Source organism: Zonotrichia albicollis, chromosome 3 (genome assembly GCF_047830755.1).
Source record: "Zonotrichia albicollis isolate bZonAlb1 chromosome 3, bZonAlb1.hap1, whole genome shotgun sequence".
Classification (NCBI taxonomy): Eukaryota; Metazoa; Chordata; class Aves; order Passeriformes; family Passerellidae; genus Zonotrichia; species Zonotrichia albicollis.
The window spans coordinates 96,039,734-96,063,238 of record NC_133821.1 but is presented as its reverse complement, the minus strand read 5'-3'; the positions used below and the strand labels follow the sequence as shown (position 1 = coordinate 96,063,238).

The 23,505-nt window shown below is 38.7% G+C and overlaps 1 protein-coding gene across 6 annotated transcripts in view; it reads right to left on the bottom strand.

The window, feature by feature from the left end:
* The window catches only part of ARHGEF10 (Rho guanine nucleotide exchange factor 10), a 124,510-nt gene that overhangs the window by 80,373 nt on the left and 20,632 nt on the right, over positions 1 to 23,505 (bottom strand). For 2 of the 6 annotated variants that reach the window (XM_014268530.3, XM_074538176.1), the window contains exons 2-3: positions 17,233 to 17,308; positions 1,741 to 1,911 (exon numbers count right to left, since the gene is read on the bottom strand). In XM_014268530.3, coding sequence (XP_014124005.1) covers positions 1,741 to 1,911; positions 17,233 to 17,269 — 208 coding nt within the window. In that variant the 5' untranslated portion in view covers positions 17,270 to 17,308. Of the gene's footprint in view, positions 1 to 1,740; positions 1,912 to 2,729; positions 2,837 to 17,232; positions 17,309 to 23,505 lie in introns of those variants that run through there. The other 4 variants (XM_026794781.2, XM_026794780.2, XM_026794783.2 and 1 more) reach the window with 4 other exon arrangements.

Sequence of the window (23,505 nt, the reverse complement as noted above, 5' to 3'; positions counted from 1 at the left end):
GGAAGAAAATAATTTCACAAGTTTTCCTCTTTGTAAGTGTATTGTTTTCTGTTATAGAAAGTTCCCAGTATTTTTTTTGAGACAAGCTGAGCTACAGCAAAACGACAGAGCCCTCTGAACGGGAACTGCAGAACTGTATCCCAAGTGATCAAATGATTTTAACCTGTAAGCACAACTTCACAATAAGGGTGAGCAAGCAACAGATGCTCAGGGAAAGATGGTGTTTAAGTTCCAGGTTGTCAAACTGCACAGTACTTGAAGAGTTACCTACTTTTAATTGCCATAAGAACAGTGAATCTGTTTACAAAAGGAAATTGGAATAAAGTAAGCAAAATCAGCTGTTAGAAATTTGAGCATAATACAGCAATTTCCAGACTACACCTTAGCACTGGGAATATCTGCATCTGTCATTAAAAATGTTCCAATATTTAGCAAAACTTCTGTTTATGAACAAAATTCATACATTCAAACTCTACTTAGTTTTATGCACAACATCTCAAACTCAGCAACCAGCAAGCTTAGCTATGAAACAGCTTATCTCAAGCCATCAATGTGTCTTAAGACCAGCAAGGATACACAGTTTTCCTGTAGCATGACACTCTGACTATGTCCAATCCATTGTTTTGGATGACACACTTTAGTGGGAAACCTCATGGGAACTACATGTGATGGTCACTTGCCCTGCCAGATCTACCATGACTGTAACTGGCAGGAATATTCAAAACATTTGCATGGTATTTCCACATGTGAGAGACTGGACTATGACTCAAAATAAACTGATCATTTTCAGGGGTGCCTGGGTGCTTTGCTGATGCCAGGTTTGCAAGCCCACAAAGAGAAGGCAGTGAGTTTTTGGGTGTGTAATGACAAACCTCTGGTCTGCATAAGACAGAGGGGGTGAACTTCCCACCACCAGAGGCTACAAACTGGGCTCTGAGGCTGGCAGGAGGCAGAGCTTGGGGAGAGGCCGCCCAAATCATGGCCAAACTGCCCTCCCTTACAAACACAGCCTCCTCCCAGGGAAGGTAAGTGACCCGCCTTGCGACCTAATGTCACACAAGGCTCAGTGACATTAGAGGCATTAGCTCTGCCTTGGAAGAGCTCATAAACTCTCAAGCACCCCTGAAGTGCCCTCAGACTAATTTCTGATGCACATGATCAAGAGATAATGTAGAACTTTGCCCTCACTGAGGAGGTGCTTGGGCACTTCCACCTGAACCTAAGAGTGTATTAACCCACCAGACTTTGTATTTTATGGGTTTTTTCCCCCACCTCTGACAGATAAAGACCTTAAATTGTCACTTCAATCAAGTGTCATCATAAATCCATGGCTGGTGATTATGTATCTTCCTACTCTTACCCTTTCTTCGTCTTTCTTCCTTCCTTTTCCCTTTTATGTTTCCTTAAGCAGGAAGGTGGTATTTTTATGCTTTGATATTGCCATATTTCTTTATATAACAATAACCAAAATGGCTACATATATGCTTTCCATTACAACCAAATTGTTCCAAAATAAACCCAACATGTGCATCTTTACAAATACCAATCTTTCAGTGTTGTTCCAGTCTAATCTGCTCCAAGAGATCCATTAAGAAGAACCTGAGCTGCCCTCAGGGGTGGGCCATAACACCATGGAAAATTCTTGTTAAAGAACTTTTATTGCACTGGCAAGAAAAGGCATGCTATGATCAGTCTTGAGTATTTAGCCCAGTGAAGGCACAGACCAACAGGCTGACTTACCTGCAGCACCAGCCTCTTGGTGCTCTACGTAATTTCCAGGACCAGGACTAGGTGGCACAAGGGCTTGTCTGTCTGCTTCTGGTATCTCATCTCCACTATCAAAATCAAACTGTTCTCCCTCATCTTCCTCTTCATCATTCGGACCCGCGGCTTTTGGTTCATGCTCTAGAACTGTGCAGAAAGACACACCTTTGTTTGTTTGCTCTCAATAATAATTTCATGGGACCAGTAAATGCTCCACATTACAAATGAAGCTTACACAATGAACCCTTAGATTTTTAGGTTACTGGAACAGAACAGATTTACTGCAGTTTTCAGTAAATCCTTTAGTGCAAACAAGGAAATTATTTGGAAAGAAATAAACAAGTAATAGTGCAAATACTCTTGGTTTTGTCATAATGAGCCCAAAGATTTTTAGAAAAACACCTAAACAGCCAAATTTTAAACAAGAAAACTTCACAGATTAATTTATTTGCACAGGGACTTTGCAACTTTAAAACTTCAAGTCATTTTTCCTTTCTAACTGAAACTCCTAAGTCTATTCTTTCCTAACAGTGTCCAAATACCAGTGACAATAACTTAGTTCACACCCTCCAACAGAGACCAGCAGATTAATTTTCTGACTCCAATCTGAGATAGCTTTAAACCATGCAACATGTTATTAGCCCTATTACCCCACACACACGTGCATTCTGGTGGAGGGAGGGTGTGGAAGTTTGAGGAAGTAATGGCTGAAATAATGACATCCTAATTGGATAAGGAAGGGTGGGTTTGGGTTTTTTCCTCTTTGCTTGTGAAGATACTGTGGCACAGATTTGGCACTGCACATGGGGCTGAGGAGAGGGAGCAGGAAGAAGGACACAGCAGTTTTCCCCCATGTTACTGGGGAAAACCCATGAAAATGTAAATCCCTTCATGTACCTACAGCATAAAACAATATCCTAAAAAAGGCAAAGATGTAAATACACAAGTATGTTATAAAAAGTTACCTGAAGGCGATAAACCTCCCCCCTTCATTCTCAGGTAACACAAGATGAAAAACAAGTCTTGCAAAGATGATTGGATCTGCTGCATCATGATGATGTTATCAGCTATCAAACCATCCAGAACAAATTTTTTTATCTTTATGATAAAACCTGCAACACCCCAAAGCTCTAGACTGCTTAGATTGTCATGGTAATCAGCATTCCTGCCAAGGCTTCTGTTTCTTCAGGCTGAGCCAGCATATTTTACCCCAGCCACAAATAACAAGATCTTTCATGTAGCCTCTCTGCTGGAGAAAAAGTGAACTAATTGCAAAAATAGTAAGGAACAAAAAACCCAGATTATCCTGCATTTATTGTCATGTGTTATGGCCGAGGCAGCAGGATATTTAATTTCATTTTGATGAATTCCTTTCAAAAATTCTTCATGAGAAGCCATGAAGTGAGGCTTCTCAATTTTGCTTTGTCCATTAGCAAATTCCTCTTTTCCTGAAAGATGCAAGAAATTCTTCAGAGCTCTTCCAAGTGATTAAAGCCAAAGATGGCATTCTTCCTGATTCAGCATCCATCTGACTAAACTGTAATATTTGTTGCTTGACTGTGTAATGGGGAAAAGAAACAAAAGAGGGGAAAATGTCTTTTCAACATTAGTAAAAAAAATTTAAACTGGACGTGTCACCTAATTTTTTTTCTGTTATGGCTGTTAACACTGCCCCTCTTCATTCATTTCAAAATATTTACTTTGCATCACAGATAAACAAGGCACAGAACCTGATAAATGGGACTACAGCCTGAAAAGATTCCATAATCACATCACTGACGGGACAGCGGGTTAAGATTACAAAAAGAGACAAAAAAAGAAAGAATACATTGTTCATCAGAAAGGGTATACAGGAGACAAACAAATATCCTCAGTTCAGAAAGTTCTAAAACTGTATTGCAGCTTTGCATTACTTCTACATTTGCTTAATTCTGCCAGCATAAAATTTAGCCTTTTAAATTTAAAGATACTTACCATCTCATACTTAATAAAAATATTCTCCTTTAAGCTTTTAATAACAAGGGCATACTATTTCAATTGATGGAAAAAGTATTTTAACAACAAAAATTAAATAAAAAGAGGATAGGGGCTTTTTGCTTCAACTTAAGAGCTGATCAGAACATGAGATAAATACAGATTATGTCACACAAAAAAGGACAAATTCCTGTTTTGAAAATACCTATTTTCCACAGTTCTTTGTGTTATATCACAACAACACGCAGACAAAAGCTCTTTTTAAGTGCTACAGTTACGAAGACAGTATCAGTTAGACCCAGGCTGAATCCAGCTGCTAAACACCATCAGAAGTCTTGCAAAACTTCACCATCATGAAGAAAACCCCAGTTCCTCCTACCCTTTATCTGCAAATCAAAAGGATAAAGCCAATTAGTGGCAACTGCCTTGCAGAAAAAAAAAAAAAAAAAAGAGGTGGGGAAAGATGGGGAGTCTGGTGGGTGTGTGTGTGAGGGGGGGATTTTCAAAGGCACCCTCCCTTGCAAAAAACACATAGAGGACAGCTTTTTTGTTTTTTACATAATTTTAAAATGCACTAATTTTTTTCTGAAGTAATAATCACACAATGCTTAGAGTGACAGAGTCTGGAATTCTTCAAATAATTAAATTAGGTACTAAAAATTCAATTTTGCCTTTCACCACTACTCACATCCTTAGCTTCATGTGTGCCAATCAGTGCGATAAGAATACAAAAATTGATTGAACTTGTTCATCTTATGGTAATACCACTCTGAGAGCTCTTTAAATGCTTCAGGGAAATTCTCACATTTCTAAAAATTTCCATTTGGAGTTTTCAAAACAGAAAAGACATCTGATATAATGGAAACATTGTCTTCAAGTTAAATTAAGTATGAAAGTGCAAATTTAGAATCAGAAAAAGGAATACATGTTCTCATAACTGTGCACAGCACACAGATTTATGACTTTTTCTGTGCTTTGTTACCCAGTGAAATGACATTTCTTAAGTTTACTTCAGAAATAAGTTCACTTATGTTGTGTTTATACAGACCTGCTGGGGCATAAGCAAATTTTAAAAATGCTTGGTTGCTTTGCAAATTGCACAGCATTCTTGGCACCCTTTGCCTTCCCATCCACTAACTAAGGAGTTAAAGGAATGACATAAATTTTAAAGCCCAGCAATTTTAAAGTCAGCAAAGCTTCATTAATAGTTTTCTTAAACAGTTTATTTTAGTGACATAGAAGTAAGATAAAACAGCTCTGTATTAACTATCAATTGCATTTTGAATACAATATGAACACACCTGAAATAAATAAAAGTACCCCAAATGTCTGTCCCCCCTTGCAATCTCATAAATCCATGACGATTCAGAAGAAGTCAACTGAAGAAGACAACTTTCTTCCAAGAAAAAGCATGATACAGGAAGAATGAAATAGAACCCCAAGCACAAACAGTTCAGCAGTCTGGAGCATGAGAACAATAAACCTGGAAGCCCTGGACATAAACAGGCTGGACATACCACTAAGAAATATGAATACTTTATGTTTTAAGGTTTGAAAAATATTTTTATAAGTGGAAGCCTCCTGTATAATTAAGAATGTCATCTTTGCAATCAGTTGTAATCTTTTTTTTTTTAAGTTCACCAACTATTATGGAACAAAAAGCAGAAATGTATTACATTTAAAGAACTCAATAAATATTTTTAGTCACTTCTACCATACAACCGATGAAGGAAATAAGTGTACAATGCTTTAAATGGCATATATCTAATTAATATTTAGTAAAAAAATATTAATACAACTGAACCTTAAACACACTGGCAGGAGGTACCTGCAAAGACCTAGCTTTCTTTCAAATGGATTCCCCAAATGTTTCAACTTCCTACAAATACTTGAGTGTCTTGAAATACACAAAACTTACTAGTAAAAAAATATTTTAAAATGTTACTATCCCAGAATATTTTGAGGTAACATAAAATTCGTTAACTCACACAGGTTACAAGTCAAAACAAACTGCCAGACATAGCAATCTAAATGGTTATTATTTATCCTTGATACATTCCAGACATTTCTCTGATAAGACACCCTTCCCTTTACAGACCTCTATTTCTACACAATTAAAATCTGCTGAGCTCCTTACGGAAGCTGTGTACAATAAGAAATAAGTGTTGAAAGCATGCAGATACCAGGAACCAATGAATTTTTCAAATTACCATTATTTTTGTAAAACTAACCCTTTGGGGCCAAACCCACCCTGCTGACTGTGCTCCAGGATAAATGGGCTCTCAAGCTGTTCCCTTTTAATTTCAGAAGATATTTCACAGCAGAGGCTTGGTGTTTGTCAGGATGCTGAAGCTTGTGCTATGAAACACTCATGCCTGCAGAAGTTTCCAGATTTGGCCAACTTCATAAAAATCAAGAAACTTGGTCTCCAATGGACAACATCTTGTTTCTCCCACTTTGAAAGAAAGTACTGTTTAGGCTGCATTCCTAATGCTAGAAAGCAACGTGGTATTTTCAATCACTCATCTCCCTCCCACTTGTGACCACTAATTCTTCATTTCCAGGAGAGAAAACTGTAGGTAAATATTCTTTCCCTCGGGTACTCAGCTGACACATCACTGTTCTGCCCTTCTGAAAGGACGCCTGCACCAGCACTGTGCAGGGAGAGCAGCGAGGTGCAGGGCAGGAGGGACCCTGCAGGGGAAAGGCTGACCTGTGCCAGCACTGCCACTGCCACTGCCCAGGCACACGGGACAGCCACCAGCACACCTGGCATCCACAAACCACCTCCTCACACAGGCACACAGGTGGAAAGTATCTGTTTTTCTGAGGGAAAATAAACATCTAGGACAAACTGTGCACATAAAAACACATGAGTGAGTGCTCCTTCCCATGGGAAGTGGGTCAGAGCCAAGGACTCTCCCTTTGCACTCATTTGCACCCACTCCCTGCACTCACAGCTGTGCTGAGCTGGCTCTGCAGGGAGCCCAGGTCCTTGTGGTACAGGCACGCTGCTAATTACACACAGCATGCACACACATCCAAAGCATGACCACAATGTCAGCATTACCAGTCTCTGTGGAAAACAGCCACAAAAAAAAAACCCAACCAAAGAGTTGGGGTAAAAGAGTATACATTCATGCAAACATTGTTTCCAGTAATGGAAACAAAGGCAAAGCCACATGAATTAACAGGCTTTCTCTGCAAATAAATAACAAAGAAATAAGTACAAATGCCTCTTTAGTATTTTGCAAATACACACACTACATGCTAATTATGTTGTTGAGCATGCACAACAGATATTATTCTTCTGGATAAAAAAACAAATTCAAAACCAGAGTCAGAAGAGCAATGAATCTGCCTGCTCATGTTTCAGAGAGCCTGCTAACAACAGCATGCCTAATACCAAAAAAATTGCATTCCTTGAAATAAAGCCCAGGTCTGTGGATGTTAGGAGAGATTACAAATAGCAAAACCCTGAAGTTTACAAACTACTCACAGTGCTAAAAATTTAAGTCTTAATTACCTAAAGTTTAAAAGAATTGAGTTGCAAAAAATCAAAAGTCTAAAATAACAACATTAAGACATGAATCATGCAGTCCAGAGAAAAGCAGGAGCAACACCAGCAGACTTGTACTCCTTTGCAAAGCCTCAATGTGCTTTTCAGTGCTGGCTACCCGATAACCAGAAGGGAAACTACGTAAAATCAGTGTTTTATGGTCATTTACTTTAAATACTGAGCACACTGGTATTGTCTATCACCCCTAGAAACACAGATCAAGCCTGGTCCTCAGGATGTCTTTTCTATTTCAGCACCATATTAGTGTAGGGGGACAGAATATAAGAAAACAAAGATAGTGTAGAAAGTAATCTTACTTCTACAGAGTTGCAGCTGGGCCAATTATCAAAGATTAGGAGCAGGCCTGACTTTAACAGGCCACAGCTGTAACCAAGGAGAAGAAGAGTGCTATAAGAGAGTGGGGTGGCTGGGTGAGAATGGAACTGGGGTCACTTGGCTGCTTTGTGAGGAAGAGTCAGTGATTGGAGGCGATGATCGTGAGAAGCACCAAGAAGGTATGAAACTTTTATGATAAGGAGACAACAGTATAGAAACCCTGCATAAGATGACAACATATTAGCACATTCTGACATATCAATTTCCAAGAAATACCAAGAAATTTTGCTGGTGCTGTAAGGAAAGCCTGTACAAACATTATTTGCAATTCTGCATAAATACATGAGAGATCCCTCTCTATACTGAAAATCACCTCTTCATATCAAAGGCTACTAGCTTTCCATCAGTATTCAAGGAATACCAATGCACTTAACCCTTAGTACCCTCAAAGTCACCCATCTGAGTTGGTATCAATGCCACCAGACAGCTGAGCTGGGGTACAATGGGTCTGCTGATGGCGGCTGTGCAGCCAAGCTCAGCCTCAGCTACCACGCACACGAGCTGCTGAACTCACCTACAGTGTGCTGCCTAATGCACAGTCCACACAGGGAACAGGAAAACCAGAAAGCTCCAACAAAACAGAAATCAAACAGCAGACAACTACAAAGTCATTGAGAAAATTAAATATCCAGCTCTGGCACTGCAAGCATGTTGGCTAACCATAAGGTACAAATTATATACGAAGGAAAAACAGAAAACCGTTCTAAAAAATGCAGTTTTGACCATGTAGTTGACAATTTTATGAAAAAATAACCTTTTAAAAGGAAACCTCCACCAGTGAGAGTATTCTGGCTTGTTATTTACTTCTGTATTTCTTTTTCCTGTCAGCTATTAACTATTAATATCTAGCTTCCCAAATAATTACTCTTACTTTGAAACAATTGCCATTTAATGCTTTGAGGCATGTGCATTTCTCTAATGCAGTCTATTTAATTCTAATTAGCAATATAAAACTGCTGAATCATCTAGCAGTACCTTGGACCAGAAGCTCTTTAAAAGTAATTTGGAACCCTATGAAGAAGAAGGCAGCCAGACACACCCTGGAGAACTGAAACAGGGAGCATGAGATCCCACCTCTACAGAGAGAAAGAATACATCTTGGGTACATAAACTATCATACTAAAGAAAAGCTGAAAGCCAATCAGAGCAAAAGCTTGAGTTTTGAGGTCTTGGATCATACTAGCAACATCATTCTAACCGGATGACACAGTCTGGTTAAGCAGTTAGCAAAGGACTTGACTTCATTTTTGCATCATGTTTTTCCGTCCATCCTGCCAGCAATTGTACATATTTCCTAGACTGAACTTTTGGACGACTTTGGCAAAGGGATGCCTAAATCCTGGATCACTGCTCCAGGCTGAACAACAACATTGCTTTGTCTAGCAATGTCAACACTTAAGCACTCACTGGGTCCCCCCAAAGGCACCACTTGGAACACCTAAAATCCTTTGACTCCCAACAGCTGCTGACACACAGCCGTCCATAGCTCAGCCCACCTCCAGAGCAACAGCCCAGATGGGGTCAGAAGATGCACGCAGCTCCATCAATCTGGGTGTCCCTTTGGACACACATTGCCAAAGGTTCCTTGTTGCCAACAACTACAGCTCCTCTAACACTCCGAGCACTGCATGCAGCCTGTTCGTGTGTTTAAAAATAATTAATATTTAACTATTTGTGTTTTCCCCTTGATGAATTCTGGACAAAGAAACAAACTGGGTATTAAATTTTACTGCAATTTACTGTATCTTTTACTAAAAAAAGTATCAACTAGAACAAAATGGTTATTTCCTGTAAATCCAGGACAATATTGGAAATACTTTGGAAAAAAAAAAAAAAGCTGGCTTCTTACCTCTTCATTTCTATGGTTACCCCTTCATCCAGCCTAAAGAGCACTAATGAGATAGACTGATCTGTAAACTCAGCATAATATATTCAAAAAATGACAAATCCATTATCTCAGCAACTGAGGAGGGAGTTTTATAGCATTCTTTCTTGGTATTTATTTTAATTATTTTTTGAACACATCTTGATCTTCTTTTCCCTAACATAGTAATGTCCAGTTCTATCTCAAGAAAAAAAAAAAAGCCAGTGGAATTCAAACAAACTCATGAAAACAGTAATTCTTACATCACTGAACTCTGAGAAATCCTATTTTACAGTACCCTTTTCACACACCTGCTACCAGAAATTCTATCACCAGCGGATACTGGACAACAATGGTGTTTCCTTGGGACCTTTCAGTCCAACAGCTTCAGAGCCCTTCTCACTGCCCCCCCTTCATTAGCCATGGAGAGGGAGGGAAGCTCTGTCTTGGCCCCAAGACTGGTCAAAGAAAACCCCATAAGCAAACATCACCATTCAGACTTTCAGCCAGTCCACATGGAAGTCAGGAAGGAATTTCTTCCAATATAAAAAGTCTTGTTAAGAATTGGTTTTGTGAATTTGTTTTCCTTGGCCAGGTTTTGGTGGTCCGGGGACTACAGTGGTGGCTGCTGTGCTGAAAAGCTCCCCCCGTGTCCAGCAGAGCCAACGCCAGCCAGATCCGAGAGAGCTGCTGTGGGGAAAATGAACTCCATCTCAGCCAGACCCACAACAGTCAGCAAGTGTTCTCCTCATGCAAATAGGAATGGGTCACCATCTGATATGCATGGGAAAACAGCAATCCCAGCCAAAGTTAATTTTACTTCTACTTCCCTTTGCAATACAGGAGACTGATAAGATCCTCTGGACAAATTACACTTAACCAATTCACTGCTCCCAGGGCAGCACCTGCATTTCCCTCTGTTCCTCCTGCCAACATACAGAACAGAGAAATACAGAGACTGGGAAGTCATCCTTCAGTTAGCATCCCCATGGCACGGGAGCACAGGCATCTTCCCTTCCAGCCCCTAGAGAAACTTCTACCAGCATAAGGTTATCCAGAAGGTTATCCAGAAACTATCATGCCTTCTCCTAAGCAAACCCATTGAGCTCAACAACAGACTATTTAACAGTAACATTTTCTTGCAACCCTTCTTCTTCAACAACCCTACTAAATAATTTTCTGTATTCATTTTAATGAAAATATGGTAAGGCTAGAAAAATTATTTCAATGAGAAAGGAAAAAGAAAATCTATACAGGGGGTTGGGAGAGTCTTCTCCCAAAAATGTTTAACAATTTTTTTTTTCCTCAGATTACTAGGTGTAGTTTCAGTTCCTGCATGCAGGAAAAGCAAGCAGCACCTAATAAATTCTCATTCAAAAATTAAGTTAATTTTTGAATTAATAAGTAAATTAATAAGTCTCATTCAAAAATTCATACATTTTATTTATTATAACACAGACAAGCTTTTATCTAAGACAAGCTCATGAACAAGGTAAGAGAATTATAGCAATTTATAAAAAAGTGAATCTTTCTGTAAACTCTAGAGTAGAATCATTACAGAGGCTTTAGTCATGGTTAGTGAATATTTATTGAGTTCAGTGAAACAGAAAAACTTCAAAAATGAAGAATTTCTCTGTTCTTTGCCAGCAATTTATCCCAGCCAGTTAATGATAGATACAAGTCCTAAAAATGCAAAAGAAGTATAGAAAAAAATAACTCACCCTCTTCTTACATGTTGGCTCACTAAAATTAAAATTTTGGAGCTTAGTTTCAACTGCTCATTGAAAGAACACCCAAATATCAGCATAAATTCCCTTACAATTTTGGGGTGTTTTTTTTAAGCAATCAATACTAATTACCAATCCATTACTGGTTACCAATCAACCAACAGTAGTTACCACCAACCAATGACCAAGTTTTGCTGCAATCCCCTGAAAGCCCTTTAGCTCATCACCAACTGCTCTTTCTGATTAACATGTCTGAGCCTTGTCCCTACACAGACCTAACGAGTAAAGTCAAGTCACGTTAAAGAGCAGCTGAATAAACAGGAAAAAAACCCAACAAAACAACTACATCTTATTATCTAGAAAGAAAACACCAAATATTATCAAAGGAATGAAGTCACCCACCAAGAAATCCAGAACAGTAATATCATTTAACATGTTCTAAACATCTAGCAAATTTCTAACCATTTTTCTTCATAATAAAATAAGATATAATTACATCTATGTATACTGTGTTTTCTTTGTGGCTACTAAAACCAAAAATAAGCTATTTATAAACCTATTTATTTTCTATGTTTTTGTTTTTTCCAACACTCAAATATACTTGGCTAGAAGAAAAAATACATAATTAGGAGTGACATGTGACACCATAAATGATTTTTGCACAGGGAATTTTCTTGTTACTCTTCATTACACAGCTTGTCTCAATTGTCACATAAAATAATTAATCCTTACCTTAAACAATGCATTGTCCTTCATTTACTGAGAGAAATGTGACCTTTAGAAATAAATAAATCGTTCTGTTACAGATGGGATGTCAGAGACCAGCAAGCTATTGCCAGTTTCAAAAACAAGGAGCCATTCATAACTACAATTCATATTCTGTTCTCATTCTCCTGAAATCTTGGCTCCCATTTTACAATCATTTGTAACTGTCTCTATGCTGAAAATAGATACCTAACAATATTGTTTAGCCCAAGACCAACTCCCTTCATGTCTCCAGCTTAATTTAAGTAATGCCTTATTTCCCCAAGCATAGTAAATAAATGCAATCTTAGGGTCTTCAATGTTTTGTACTTTCAGAAACTAAATCATAAAACATACAAGTGCTTCTCTTGTCAATATTAAAAAAGCCCAATTTAACCACCTCTTGTCTCAGTCACAAAATTAGCTGCTTACAACTGTTAAAACATAAATAAGCTATGAGTTTTTTCACTAAATAGTAAAAAAGGTACCTAAATAATCTGAGAAACATGTAGGATACAGAATAAAAAGCAGCTCATCTGGCAGAGAAATACAGTCATCTCTACAGCAAAACACAGCAGCTCACCAGAAGCTCCTTATTAAGAAAATAATTTTTTTTATAATTTGGTGGGTTTTTTGTTGAGTTTCAGTTTTTTGGGGTTGGTGAGGGTTTTTTTGTTTGTTGGTGGAGTTTTTTTGTTTTAGGGTTTTTTCTTTAACTATAATATGTAAGGTCATCCCAGTGGAAACTTTTATGAGAGCACAGTTCACAGTTCAGTTATGAGAGGATACTTTACTCCTACCCAAGGACTCAGGCCAGACTTCCTTCTCAGGGACAGAAGAGCAAGGACTATTTTAGTGTTCTGGCCCTGACAGGGAAACAACAAAAAATAACTGCGGAAAGACACAATCACAGCACTCAGCTGCATACAGGATATCCAGATTTAAGTCCTTGGTCTCCTTGCTCTACATGTCTCCATACCAGGAGCAAAGAAATATCCCACTCATAAGTCTAGAGAGGTGATTTTTTTATATAAAAATGTGTACAAAATAAATGAGATATTTTTAGTCTACCACCAGTTTTAGAAAAATCAACTTCATTTCAAAGAACATCTTAAATCCCAAACTTCAGCATGACAAGGTTTCTGATCTAGCTTTACCCAAGGAAGTGGGGACAATGGTGTGAGTGAGTGAACATCAAGCTCTCCACTATACTTGGTCCTTAAGGGCACCTCTCATACTTCTCAAATGAAGATGATTCCCTCTCAAGGTAGAAAGAATCGTTGGCAATACTATGCATTCAAATTGATTCTCACAATATCCTTGTACAAACACTGAAATTTCAGTATTTCACTTTAAAATTTTAATGCAGCATTTATGTTAATTTTTTATAAATGGGAAACAAAGAAAAGCATACTCAGTATGAGGAAATACAACCAATGCTTCCTAATAGTTTTTACAGAGAAATCATCTGAGGCATAGTGCCATGCACTAGAAAGAGTGAGAAACAGACATATTTAGAGACAATGAAACTAAACCTCCTTGTCACAGAAAGTACCCCCAGTTTCCTTTGGGCAAGAAGCTGTTTCTCGGGCAACCATCATGCCAGGCAAACAAACACGGGTTTCCTTTGGAAACAGGCTCTGATAAACGCCTCTAAAGACCTCACTTCAAAAAAAGGGCTTCCACTTTGCAAGATCACCAGATATTCTCCAAGTAGAGGAATGACAAACTGCCAGACATGACTTCTCCTCATACAGCAGTAATTGCACAAGTACAGGCCATCCATCACACGTAAACACCAACCTAACATTAGCAACCAGCCTCCAGTCCCAGTCGTTCAGTGTGAAGGCAAGTCCTGTTGTGCAGTCTCAATGGGATGCCACGTTCTTAGAACTACCAGCTTTGTAATCCCTCCCTCCACAGCCTGCAGTCCACAGCATATCCTCTTCTTGTCTAAATGTGTTTGGTAAAGGACACTCCATCACAGCAATCAATTAAAAGCTTAATTACAACTTACAGTCACAATAAAATCTGCCATTTTCACTTAGTTTTCAAGAAAGGAATTTTTTGATGACAGAACAAGAATCATCCTCTATTTTATTTCACAAGATAGCCATGGAATTCTTTTATGTAAGAAATTCTAAATACCTGCACTTCACACCTAAATTCATACATACAGACACACAAAAGAAGGGAACACAAGCTAGCACTATGATTGCAAGTATCCATTTTGGAAGTACTTTTTAGGATTTTGCTCATAGCTAAGGAAGCCTTTGCATCTACCCCACTCTAAATGCTTCCTGTTTGCTAAAACATACATTCCCTCAACATACACAGAGAAAAATACTAGGAATTTTTTAATCATGGCTTGAAGAAGAAGCTCTTTTTAAAGAAATCTAGAGGACAGAACACACAGTAATAATAATTCCAAGTTACTCACTGCTTGAATTTGCTCTGAGGTAGGAAAGGTAACCAGCACAGACTTGTCACTACCTGATTAGCAATGCATGAATGGAATGTCCAAACACTTATGAACAGAAAAGTTGCATAAGCAGAATAAATTAAAACAAATAAAATATGTTACATTCCATTCTTTTATCACATGTCGTTTTTCCTTATCAAGTAGTGGCAGAAGCAGCTTCACTATTGACATTTACTGCACCTTAACTGAAACAAGGTACAGATGGCTATGGCTAATGAAAACACATTATTCAACCTTTCAACTTTTTTCTTGCAACATCCCCATGACAAAGATGAAGGTTTACTACTATTTTTCCCCTTTGCATGCATTAAAAAATTGATAAAAAATAAACGTGGAGAATTTACCTGGCAAAACCATAGAAAAATTAAGCATCAAGAATAAAGCTGAGATTTATAACGCAAGGTATACACTTGTAGAAAGGAGCCCACATGACTTTCAGCACTACAGCTGTCTTTGTTAGGACAAAAAATAAGTAAACAAAAAAATTCCCACAATATCATAAGAACTTTCTTTTTAAAAAAGCAATTTATTTCATCCATGGCCCCAGTGTGGGATTTTAGAATCATTATGCCAAATGTAAGAATTTTTTTAATGGTGTAGCAAAGGGCTCTGCACCCAACAGGAATCTCATCCCCACTATGAGCTAGGAAAACCCACCCATGTGCCCACTGTCCAAAGGCACTGACAGATGCTGCTCACCCCTCCTGAACAGACACATGGATGGCCACTGTATATGCAGGCAAAATAAGCCTTCATTTGTTAATTGTTATGTGTATTTGCTGTCATACTTGGCCCTCAAATCCTCACCTCTTTTCCACCTGCAAAACAGGTAATGAGAATTAGCTAGGTAGTGAACTAAAATGTCTTTTAGTGTTATTATCACTGATAATCCCTTTAATAGGTTTTTAGAGTTAGCAATGACAAACTAAAAAAATATACATGCTCCACTAGCTTCATAAAAGCTTTTTCAGATGAGAGAGAAATCACAGAATATTCTGTGCTGGAAGGGACCTGTAAGGCTCATCAAAGTACCACTCCTGGCTCTGCACATGGCCACCCCAGAATAATACCATGTGCCTGAGAGCATTAACCAAGCACTTTTTTAACTCTGCCAGGATTGGTGCTGGTGTCTGGGGGGCCTGTTCAAAATCATCCCCCTGCTCCTTTCCCCTCCCCTCTCCAAAAAAAAGCAGGTGTAATAGAATCTCAATTTATATTAAAAAAATCTAATCCCAGCCTCTTAAGCACTGACATGTCTGAAAATAAGAACATGATACACATAGTTCTACATGTCACAAAAACCTTTGCCAAGAAAGAACTAGAATTCTGGAAGTGCACTGAACTGCATCACCCTGAAATCCTGTCAGAGCATCTATCCCACAGCTGAAATGCTGCACAAAGTTGGAGCTGTTGCCACAGTTATTGGCTGTCTTTGAAAAACGGCAGCCTCTGCTCAAGTGGAAATATTGATTCCTTAGGGATGGCTCTTCCCCTACAGCACTACACTGCTTTGGAGATGGATTATCCCATAGAGATAGTTTCACAGTAACTGTCACTAAACAAAACTGAGCTAAATTCAGGGTCCTGACCACATGGATTAGGCCACAGACGGCCAAGGAATTGCTGCCAACAATAACCTAAGTGGTATCTCAGAGCATAAATGAAACTGCCAATGTTGGCCAGAAATCTAACCCATTAAAAGCTGATTTCACAAGTTTCTGCTTCTTTCACACTCCCAACTCCCAAGGCAGTATCTAGTAACAGACCTCTATCTGAGGCAGTGCCTAGAGAGAAAGCAGTTCTGATCTAGAATGACAATTCCCAAATTTCTAAAGAGTTACAGCTGTATAAAACTAAGATTAAATGTGCTTTCATACGCAAATGGCTTCATGTAAATTCTGTGTGAACATAAGTGAAATGTCTTATAAGCAATAATGTATATTATTTATATATATTAATACATATCTGTATCAACATATATAATAAAGTGCAAGTCCATAAGTAATATTGTCCTGTACAAGGAAAAGGTAATATTTTACAGAAAAATCCCTATCTACACAAACTATAATAGCAATTTGAATGAAATAAAAGCAGGTTCGACCACAGATCTCCATAAATTTATGTTTTGGGATTACCAGAACAAGGACATAATACTTCTATGAAGTGTCTCAACATCCAGCTACCAAAAGCCAAATCCTGTTAAGTATTAAAATATGTAGTAGCAAGCACTATACAATGATGTGCTTACAGGATAAAAACAACACCACATGTTGTGGTGAGCTCTTTGAGCATAAACACAAAGGCAGTGAGACAGATCCTACCTTTGCGCCCTCAGAAACCTGGGTTACACCAGAGGCCACCCAGCCACCAGGATACAACAGGCAAGGGGCACTGAGTGTTAACCTTACACAATGAGCCCCTTAGTCCAGCATCCATAATACTCTGTCTGTGCTCTGACTACAAGGAGCTGCCATAGAAAACACATATTTTGGAGCAAGGACCAATTGCTCCGATGTTTCTTCTTATCATGTTCTAACTACACCAGCAAATGAAGAACAAGAGAGGGTAGATGATCGGAGCTCATGTTTCAACAGAATACCACTGGGACCAAGCCTTAGGGTGATATGGGGAAAGGGAATGTTGCAGAGGTAAAATCACTGCTGGAAAGACAATCAAATTCTTACAGAAAAATTGGCCTTAAACTCCAAACTATTTCAATTACCTTCTGGTGGTGGTGGAGGGAAATCCTCTGTGTCCATTCTAGTACATCCACCGTACCTTTAGCAGGCTGGAAAATTCTGCAAAAATGAAGGGAACATGTTTTGTAGATGAACACAATTTCCAAATATTGAGACACTCCTTTTCAATTTGGCCAAGCTCATACCTATTAGCTAATACCATTATGGAAGAGAGGAAATTTGCCTGGCTTCTTCCTGCAATATGAATACAGTCCAAATTTTATGTACTCAGCCCTCAGTATTGGAGCCAGTTCTTTTCATGATCTCAGTAAACCAGCTGAAGAAAGACAAAGTTTTTAAACTATTTTGTACTCTGCAGCTCCCACTGTGACAATTGCAAGGAGATTAATAAAATATGTTATTTAAATGTCTGTTTGGAGTATGTAGTCCATCACAAAATATTCACAAAGGGATGAAGGATAAAAATTCTAGGAAGCTTATCAGTTTTCATGATGCTTTTCTCTATTCAGCAATCAAAAATAACAAATTTAACTATACAATTTGTACACAGCTTCTTTCCATTGTTTTTTGTTCTGCTAATCTTAAAAATTCTGTTTGAGTCCCTTTACTTCCACTTTTCCTAAGGCGACTGAAGTACTAGCGAGCAACTTCCTGGGGATCTTTTCTTTCAACTTCTTTTCTCAAATGCCATTGATCTCATGTTTTAAGGAAAAGAGTAACTTTACAAAGCATTCCCCTACTTTGGTACTGAATACTCAACTGAAGAGAGCAAAGCCAGAACCCATGAGAGACATCATCCCACCTTGCCCAAAATGCTGCTTAATAGTGACATTCCAATATCATCCTGAAGGAAAACATACTGTACTAAGCAAAGCACACACTCTGCCCCCAGCCCAGTTTTACTCTAACTCAAGAGAGAGCATGTCAAAAAGACAGATTTCAAAATAGGGCTGAGAAGGAAAATTAAGTTTCCAAAAGCTACAAAAGACAGTGGAAGAGCCAATGCTGAATTTTCTGTCCTACTCTTGAGTGGCCCATAGATGTCCATGTGAAGAAGTTATCTCTTCTGCTGGCAACAAAACAGCCCAAGCCCTTGGAAAGTCTCCATAGCCCAAATATGAAAAGATTAAATTGAAGGAAACAGCGAAATTCAGGGCACAGTGGCAAAATATTAAACTAAATGGATCAGGATTCAAGGGTCAAATCAATTGCCACTTACAGAAAAAGCAAATAGAAAAAAAAAGCTTCAAAAAAGGATCCAACCCTAGGAGGCACTAGGCAATGTACCTTCCTAAGATTAGGTTTGCAGGGGTGAATTATCAGGATTGATGTGCCAGGAAGGATAACAACTCTGGTAGCACAAGATCCTATTTTGATGAGACAATTCATAACAACTACATTTACTGAGCATACAAAATTCCCTTTTAAACTGTCTTAAGCTTTGATAACTCTTAATCCAGTCTTAGACAAAATCAAGTAGCTTCAGAGCCAAGGCTCAGAAAGGATTCACCCAACATCTGTCAATAACACAATAAATTCCATTATATGCTTTCACTATACAGTGTTCCTTCTAAAGCTTCTCTACAGTTTGTATCTGCAGAGCTCCAAGGCGTGTTCCTGCTTACAGATGTCTGGAATGCATCCTGCCACACCAAAACTGTCAGCCAAAACAACTGATAGTTATGGTTTGAAGAAATGGCTGTTTTCCTGTATTTTTTAAAGCTGCTTACGACTGGGGCATAGGTTTTCAAGTGTGACACATGTAATACCAAGCAAACCTCTGAAAGTGAGTCTCAATACCTTTTCCAAATGCATCTTTAAGAGAGCAGCTAAAAGGCTTTCAGAATGATTTTTTTTCTTTAAATATATGATAGAAGCTTTTAAAAATCTATCCAAGTTAACTTCCAACAATGATTTTTTAAAATCAATTCCTTCCTCGGCAGCAAATATTAACAAGACACAGAGCTGGGCCATGGAGCTTGATTTCCATTTTGATCTAGCTCACAGTGACATGCTTCGAATTACACAAGAATTGTGAGAAAAAAGGACACAGACCCAGTGTTAGAGTCCTACCCACTGACCTGCTTGCTCCCATCTGAACAGTGCAGTTATTCACAAGAAGAAAGCTACACTTTCTCACTTAAGAATGCCTCAGGGGTTGATTTATCCATTACATTAACTCATTTTGAAGTTCCACATATTTTTCACTACTTTTTAGATGCTGAGAAAAACCCTGGAGCAGGAAAGAGGTTGTGTATTACAGATTGCATTAATACCCTCCAAAAAGAAAATAATAGCCATATTATGTAGCAGACAGTACATTTATGAATGATCTCTATTAGCACCATATTTCAAAGAGAAGATTTTCACTCTTCTTCTGAGAGGCAGGAGAACTATTTCAAAGATGTTTAAATCAAGATTAAGGCAGATGATTTAATTTTACTAACAGCATATGGTACATTTGCATTTGTAGCTCAAGTGCTTTTCCCATTGTTTCTCCTGCTAACAGAGTTACACAGCACAGCTTACAGGTGCATTTAGACAATAATTGTGAAAATCAAAGCTCAAATTAGGCTGAAAGGGACTTCTGAATGTTCTCTCATACACCCAAGACAGGTGTTTTCAGAATTAGATCAGGTTACTCAGGGCCTTTGTCCCCCCAGGTTATGAAACCCCCTGAAGGTGGAGGTTTCACCACCCCCCAGAGCATCCTGCTCCTGAGTTTAACCACAAAGTCCAGGAAGAGTTTTCCTGTGAGCCCAACTGGAGCTGGGCTGCAGCAGCTTGCAGCCATTGCCTCTCATCTCCTGCTGTGCACCCCTGAACAAAGCCTGGCTCCACCTTCTTCCCCACCCTGCCTTGAGACACAGAAGACTGCCATTCAATTCCCCTCATTCCTTTCTTCTCAAAATGACACAAACCCGATTCCCTCAGCCCTCCTGACCTCTTCCCACCCCCAGCCATAGCAGTGGCCTTTACTGGACTTGCTCCAGTTTGCCAGTCCCTCACTTGCACTGGGGCCTCACAATGAACACCGAATTCCAAATGCAGCATTGAGACCACTGAGTAGATGTTACTTGGTTTAACATAAAATTAAATTTAAAAAATTAACAGCTTTTAAAACACAGTATATTAAGATTTTGTTCCAAAGGTATTTAAAAAACTGCAAAAAGAAAAAATCCTTATTAAACAGGAAATACTTGTTATTATATTCATGCATATTTCATAATAAAATTATGAATAACTGAACAACTGCCCATACTCAAAATTTTACAGAGGTTATAAAAATATGGAGCTCTTCTCTCCCATGTAACATTGTTTTCTCAAACACAGTATACCCTCTGTTTAATGACTCCAAATTCACCCTTCCAGACTCCACAGCAATCACAGGAACAGGGGACAGAAAGAAGCTCTCAGAGTTACTTTATTCCCATTGGCATCCAGATGTGAAAGGAATTCACCTGACTTGGTGCTAATCACCTTCTTTGCTTTGGATGTGGGTAGAGATAGCAGTGCCTGCTGTGGTGGTGTGTCTGTGTCTGCAGGTGTCTCCTTTCCCCCTCCTCCCCCATATTTCCCCTGTGTGCCCCACATGGAGCAGACACAGGGGAGAGGCCAAGGAGCCCCTGGGCACTTTGACAAAAGGCAGCTGACCTCCTCTGGTCTAAACATCAGCCCTCACTTCCAATGTCTACTTCCTGATGTTTTCATCCAGTCCTTTCCTGCCAAACTGTGAGGAATGGGCAATTCTTGCTCATATTTAAAGATAGTTTTCCAATTTTTTAAGTTCCCGCTTTACCAACCCACTTACAGCTGAACCAATCTACGTAGGCAAACCCCAACCATTCCAAGCCTACAAGATTACTGTTAAAAAAAACCCCTACTCATAGCACAATACATGCTTTTATTCCAGATGTTTAGCTGGTAACTTCCTAAGTTTGGCACTAAAAATCAGGAATAATCATATTAAATGAATGCATTTTGAAAGGAAAAAACCACAACAGGTCCCTTATTATACTGCATTCCTGAGCAAGTTTGCAATGCTTTCTAAATTTTAGGTTGATTTGTAAGGAAAAGAGAAAACAAAATAAAATACCACATTAAAATCAGATGCTCATGGGCAATGTTTCTAATGCAGGGAAGTCTCCCACAGTTAAAGCAGTCAGATCTCCAATGGCTCACACCAGAAACCAAAATCATTCAAGTGTGAAATGGTCCCTAAGGACAGCTCCCAACACTTAAAATTTTCCACCAGCTACACTCACCTTTGACCATGGAAGCTGGTACTGAAGGAAGTGAGAGTCTGTGATGTTCACAGCAGACTTCACAAATTCAAAGTGCTAATACCTGCAAAACCTGAGAGACTCAAATTCTGATTCCACAGCAAAGGGCAGTTTCAGCAAATGAAACAAAGGCAAAGACACCTTTATACTTATCCAAAGACTATAGAAGAATGTTAACTTTCCTCTTTGAGACTCAGTTTTCCTTTCTCCTAACCTCTGGTAAATCCTTTTGCCTCCAGGACTAGGCTTCTCAGCTGTGTCTGCATATCTGATTTAGTTCAATGATTTCCTCTAATTGTGGGACAAACAAGAGACTACCAGTTCTCAGCTGAAGGATTACAAATACTGATCAACATCTGCATTTCCACTTCAACAAAACTATTTTCCAACAGTCACTACTTGTGCAGGAGTCAGAACGTAACAAAAATGGGACCAGCACAAGATCTGCCAAAACTACAAGGCAGTGCAGCATTCAGAGCTGGGGGCAGAGCACTCATGTGCTGAGCTCCCAAAGGGCACTTTTTGCTGCCAAGCTTTCTCAGCCGTATCACTCTAAGAACTGTAATGGTGACTCACACACCTTCTCGAATGGGTGTGTGCACTGGAACTGCAGCAACATCAGGATTCTTCATTCTTAACACTGCAGAGACAATGAACATTTTATAATAGGAAACAGAAGTTGAATCAAGGAGACTGATTTCCAGTAAACTGACTTGTGGAGAAAGCTTAATCCAAGCAGAAATGCAATGTCTCTGAGAAAGCCTGAAAGTCTAAAAATTAAGCTAAAAAATAACATCCAAACAAGAAAACTTGAGAAAGTAAAGCCCCTGACTGTCTAAAATACCTTTGTGGCCACATCACTTAGTGAATATTGCCCTATAATGCCCAATTGAGTCTTCTTCCACCCAGAACTACAGAACTCCCATTGGGAATTAAATCTCACTGAAAATTGACATGAAGGCTCTTCAAGCAGCACAGAGAAATTACAACATAGAAGAAGGCAGAAGGTAGAAGGTTAATTTCCTGTTTTTTCCTCCTGCAGCTCAAGAAGGGTCTCTTACAGACAGAAAAAATAAAAATTGATTGTACAATTTGTTCTCCATACAAGTTATTCCTAAGAAACATGGACTGTAAAATTTTAAGAGGTGTCTACAGTGAGTATGAATGAAGCAGCCATTTATATTACAGCAGCTTCCCATCCCATGCTGTAAGCCATTAAAGTCTGTATGAAGAGCAGTTCATTATTTCTTTTAATATATATTTAACTTTATTAATGGCTAAGAGTCCTGTTCTAAACAGATTTTATTCTTAAATTTAGCAAAGAAAATTACTCAAATCACAAGCAATGGAATAAAAAAGGAAGTACATAGGTTCAGGTAGAAAATTAATGGGAAGCCCATTAATTTTTTTTAAATTTCCTTGCTCAGTTGAAGTTGGGTAACATTCTATTTCTTACAGAAGTTCAAACAAGGCCAGATCTGCAGAGATGCACATTTTTCAGAATAAATAGAGAATCCACTTCAACAAAAGCTACTTCGCTTCTTTTTCTACTCCCCTTTCTCACACCAAACTGTATCCTGCTAAAGACCAGAGAAAATACAGCCACAACACACCCTGAAAAAGAAGCAATCTACAGAGACACCCCAAAAACATGGCTGAAGATCAGTTGTCTAACCTTTCTTTTTAAAGGGTATTAATTACAACATTTCTTCACCTACATTCCTGTTCAGTACACCACTTAGAGGAAGGGAAAATAAGAGGGAAGCAAAGATTGCATTTGTAGATTCGTCCATAGGATCCTGATCACAGTGAAATCAGCACTGGTAAATTTATGTTCTTCCCCTCTACAGATTATTATTGCAAGGCAAATTACAGAATCACTGCTTGATAGATTCATTCAGGTTGACAGGAGGTCATGTAGCCCAACCTGCTGCCCCAAGCCAGGTCCACTACCAAGTGAGACCAGGCTGCTTTATCTACTGAGATAGTCTCAGTAGAAAAATATCTCTAAAG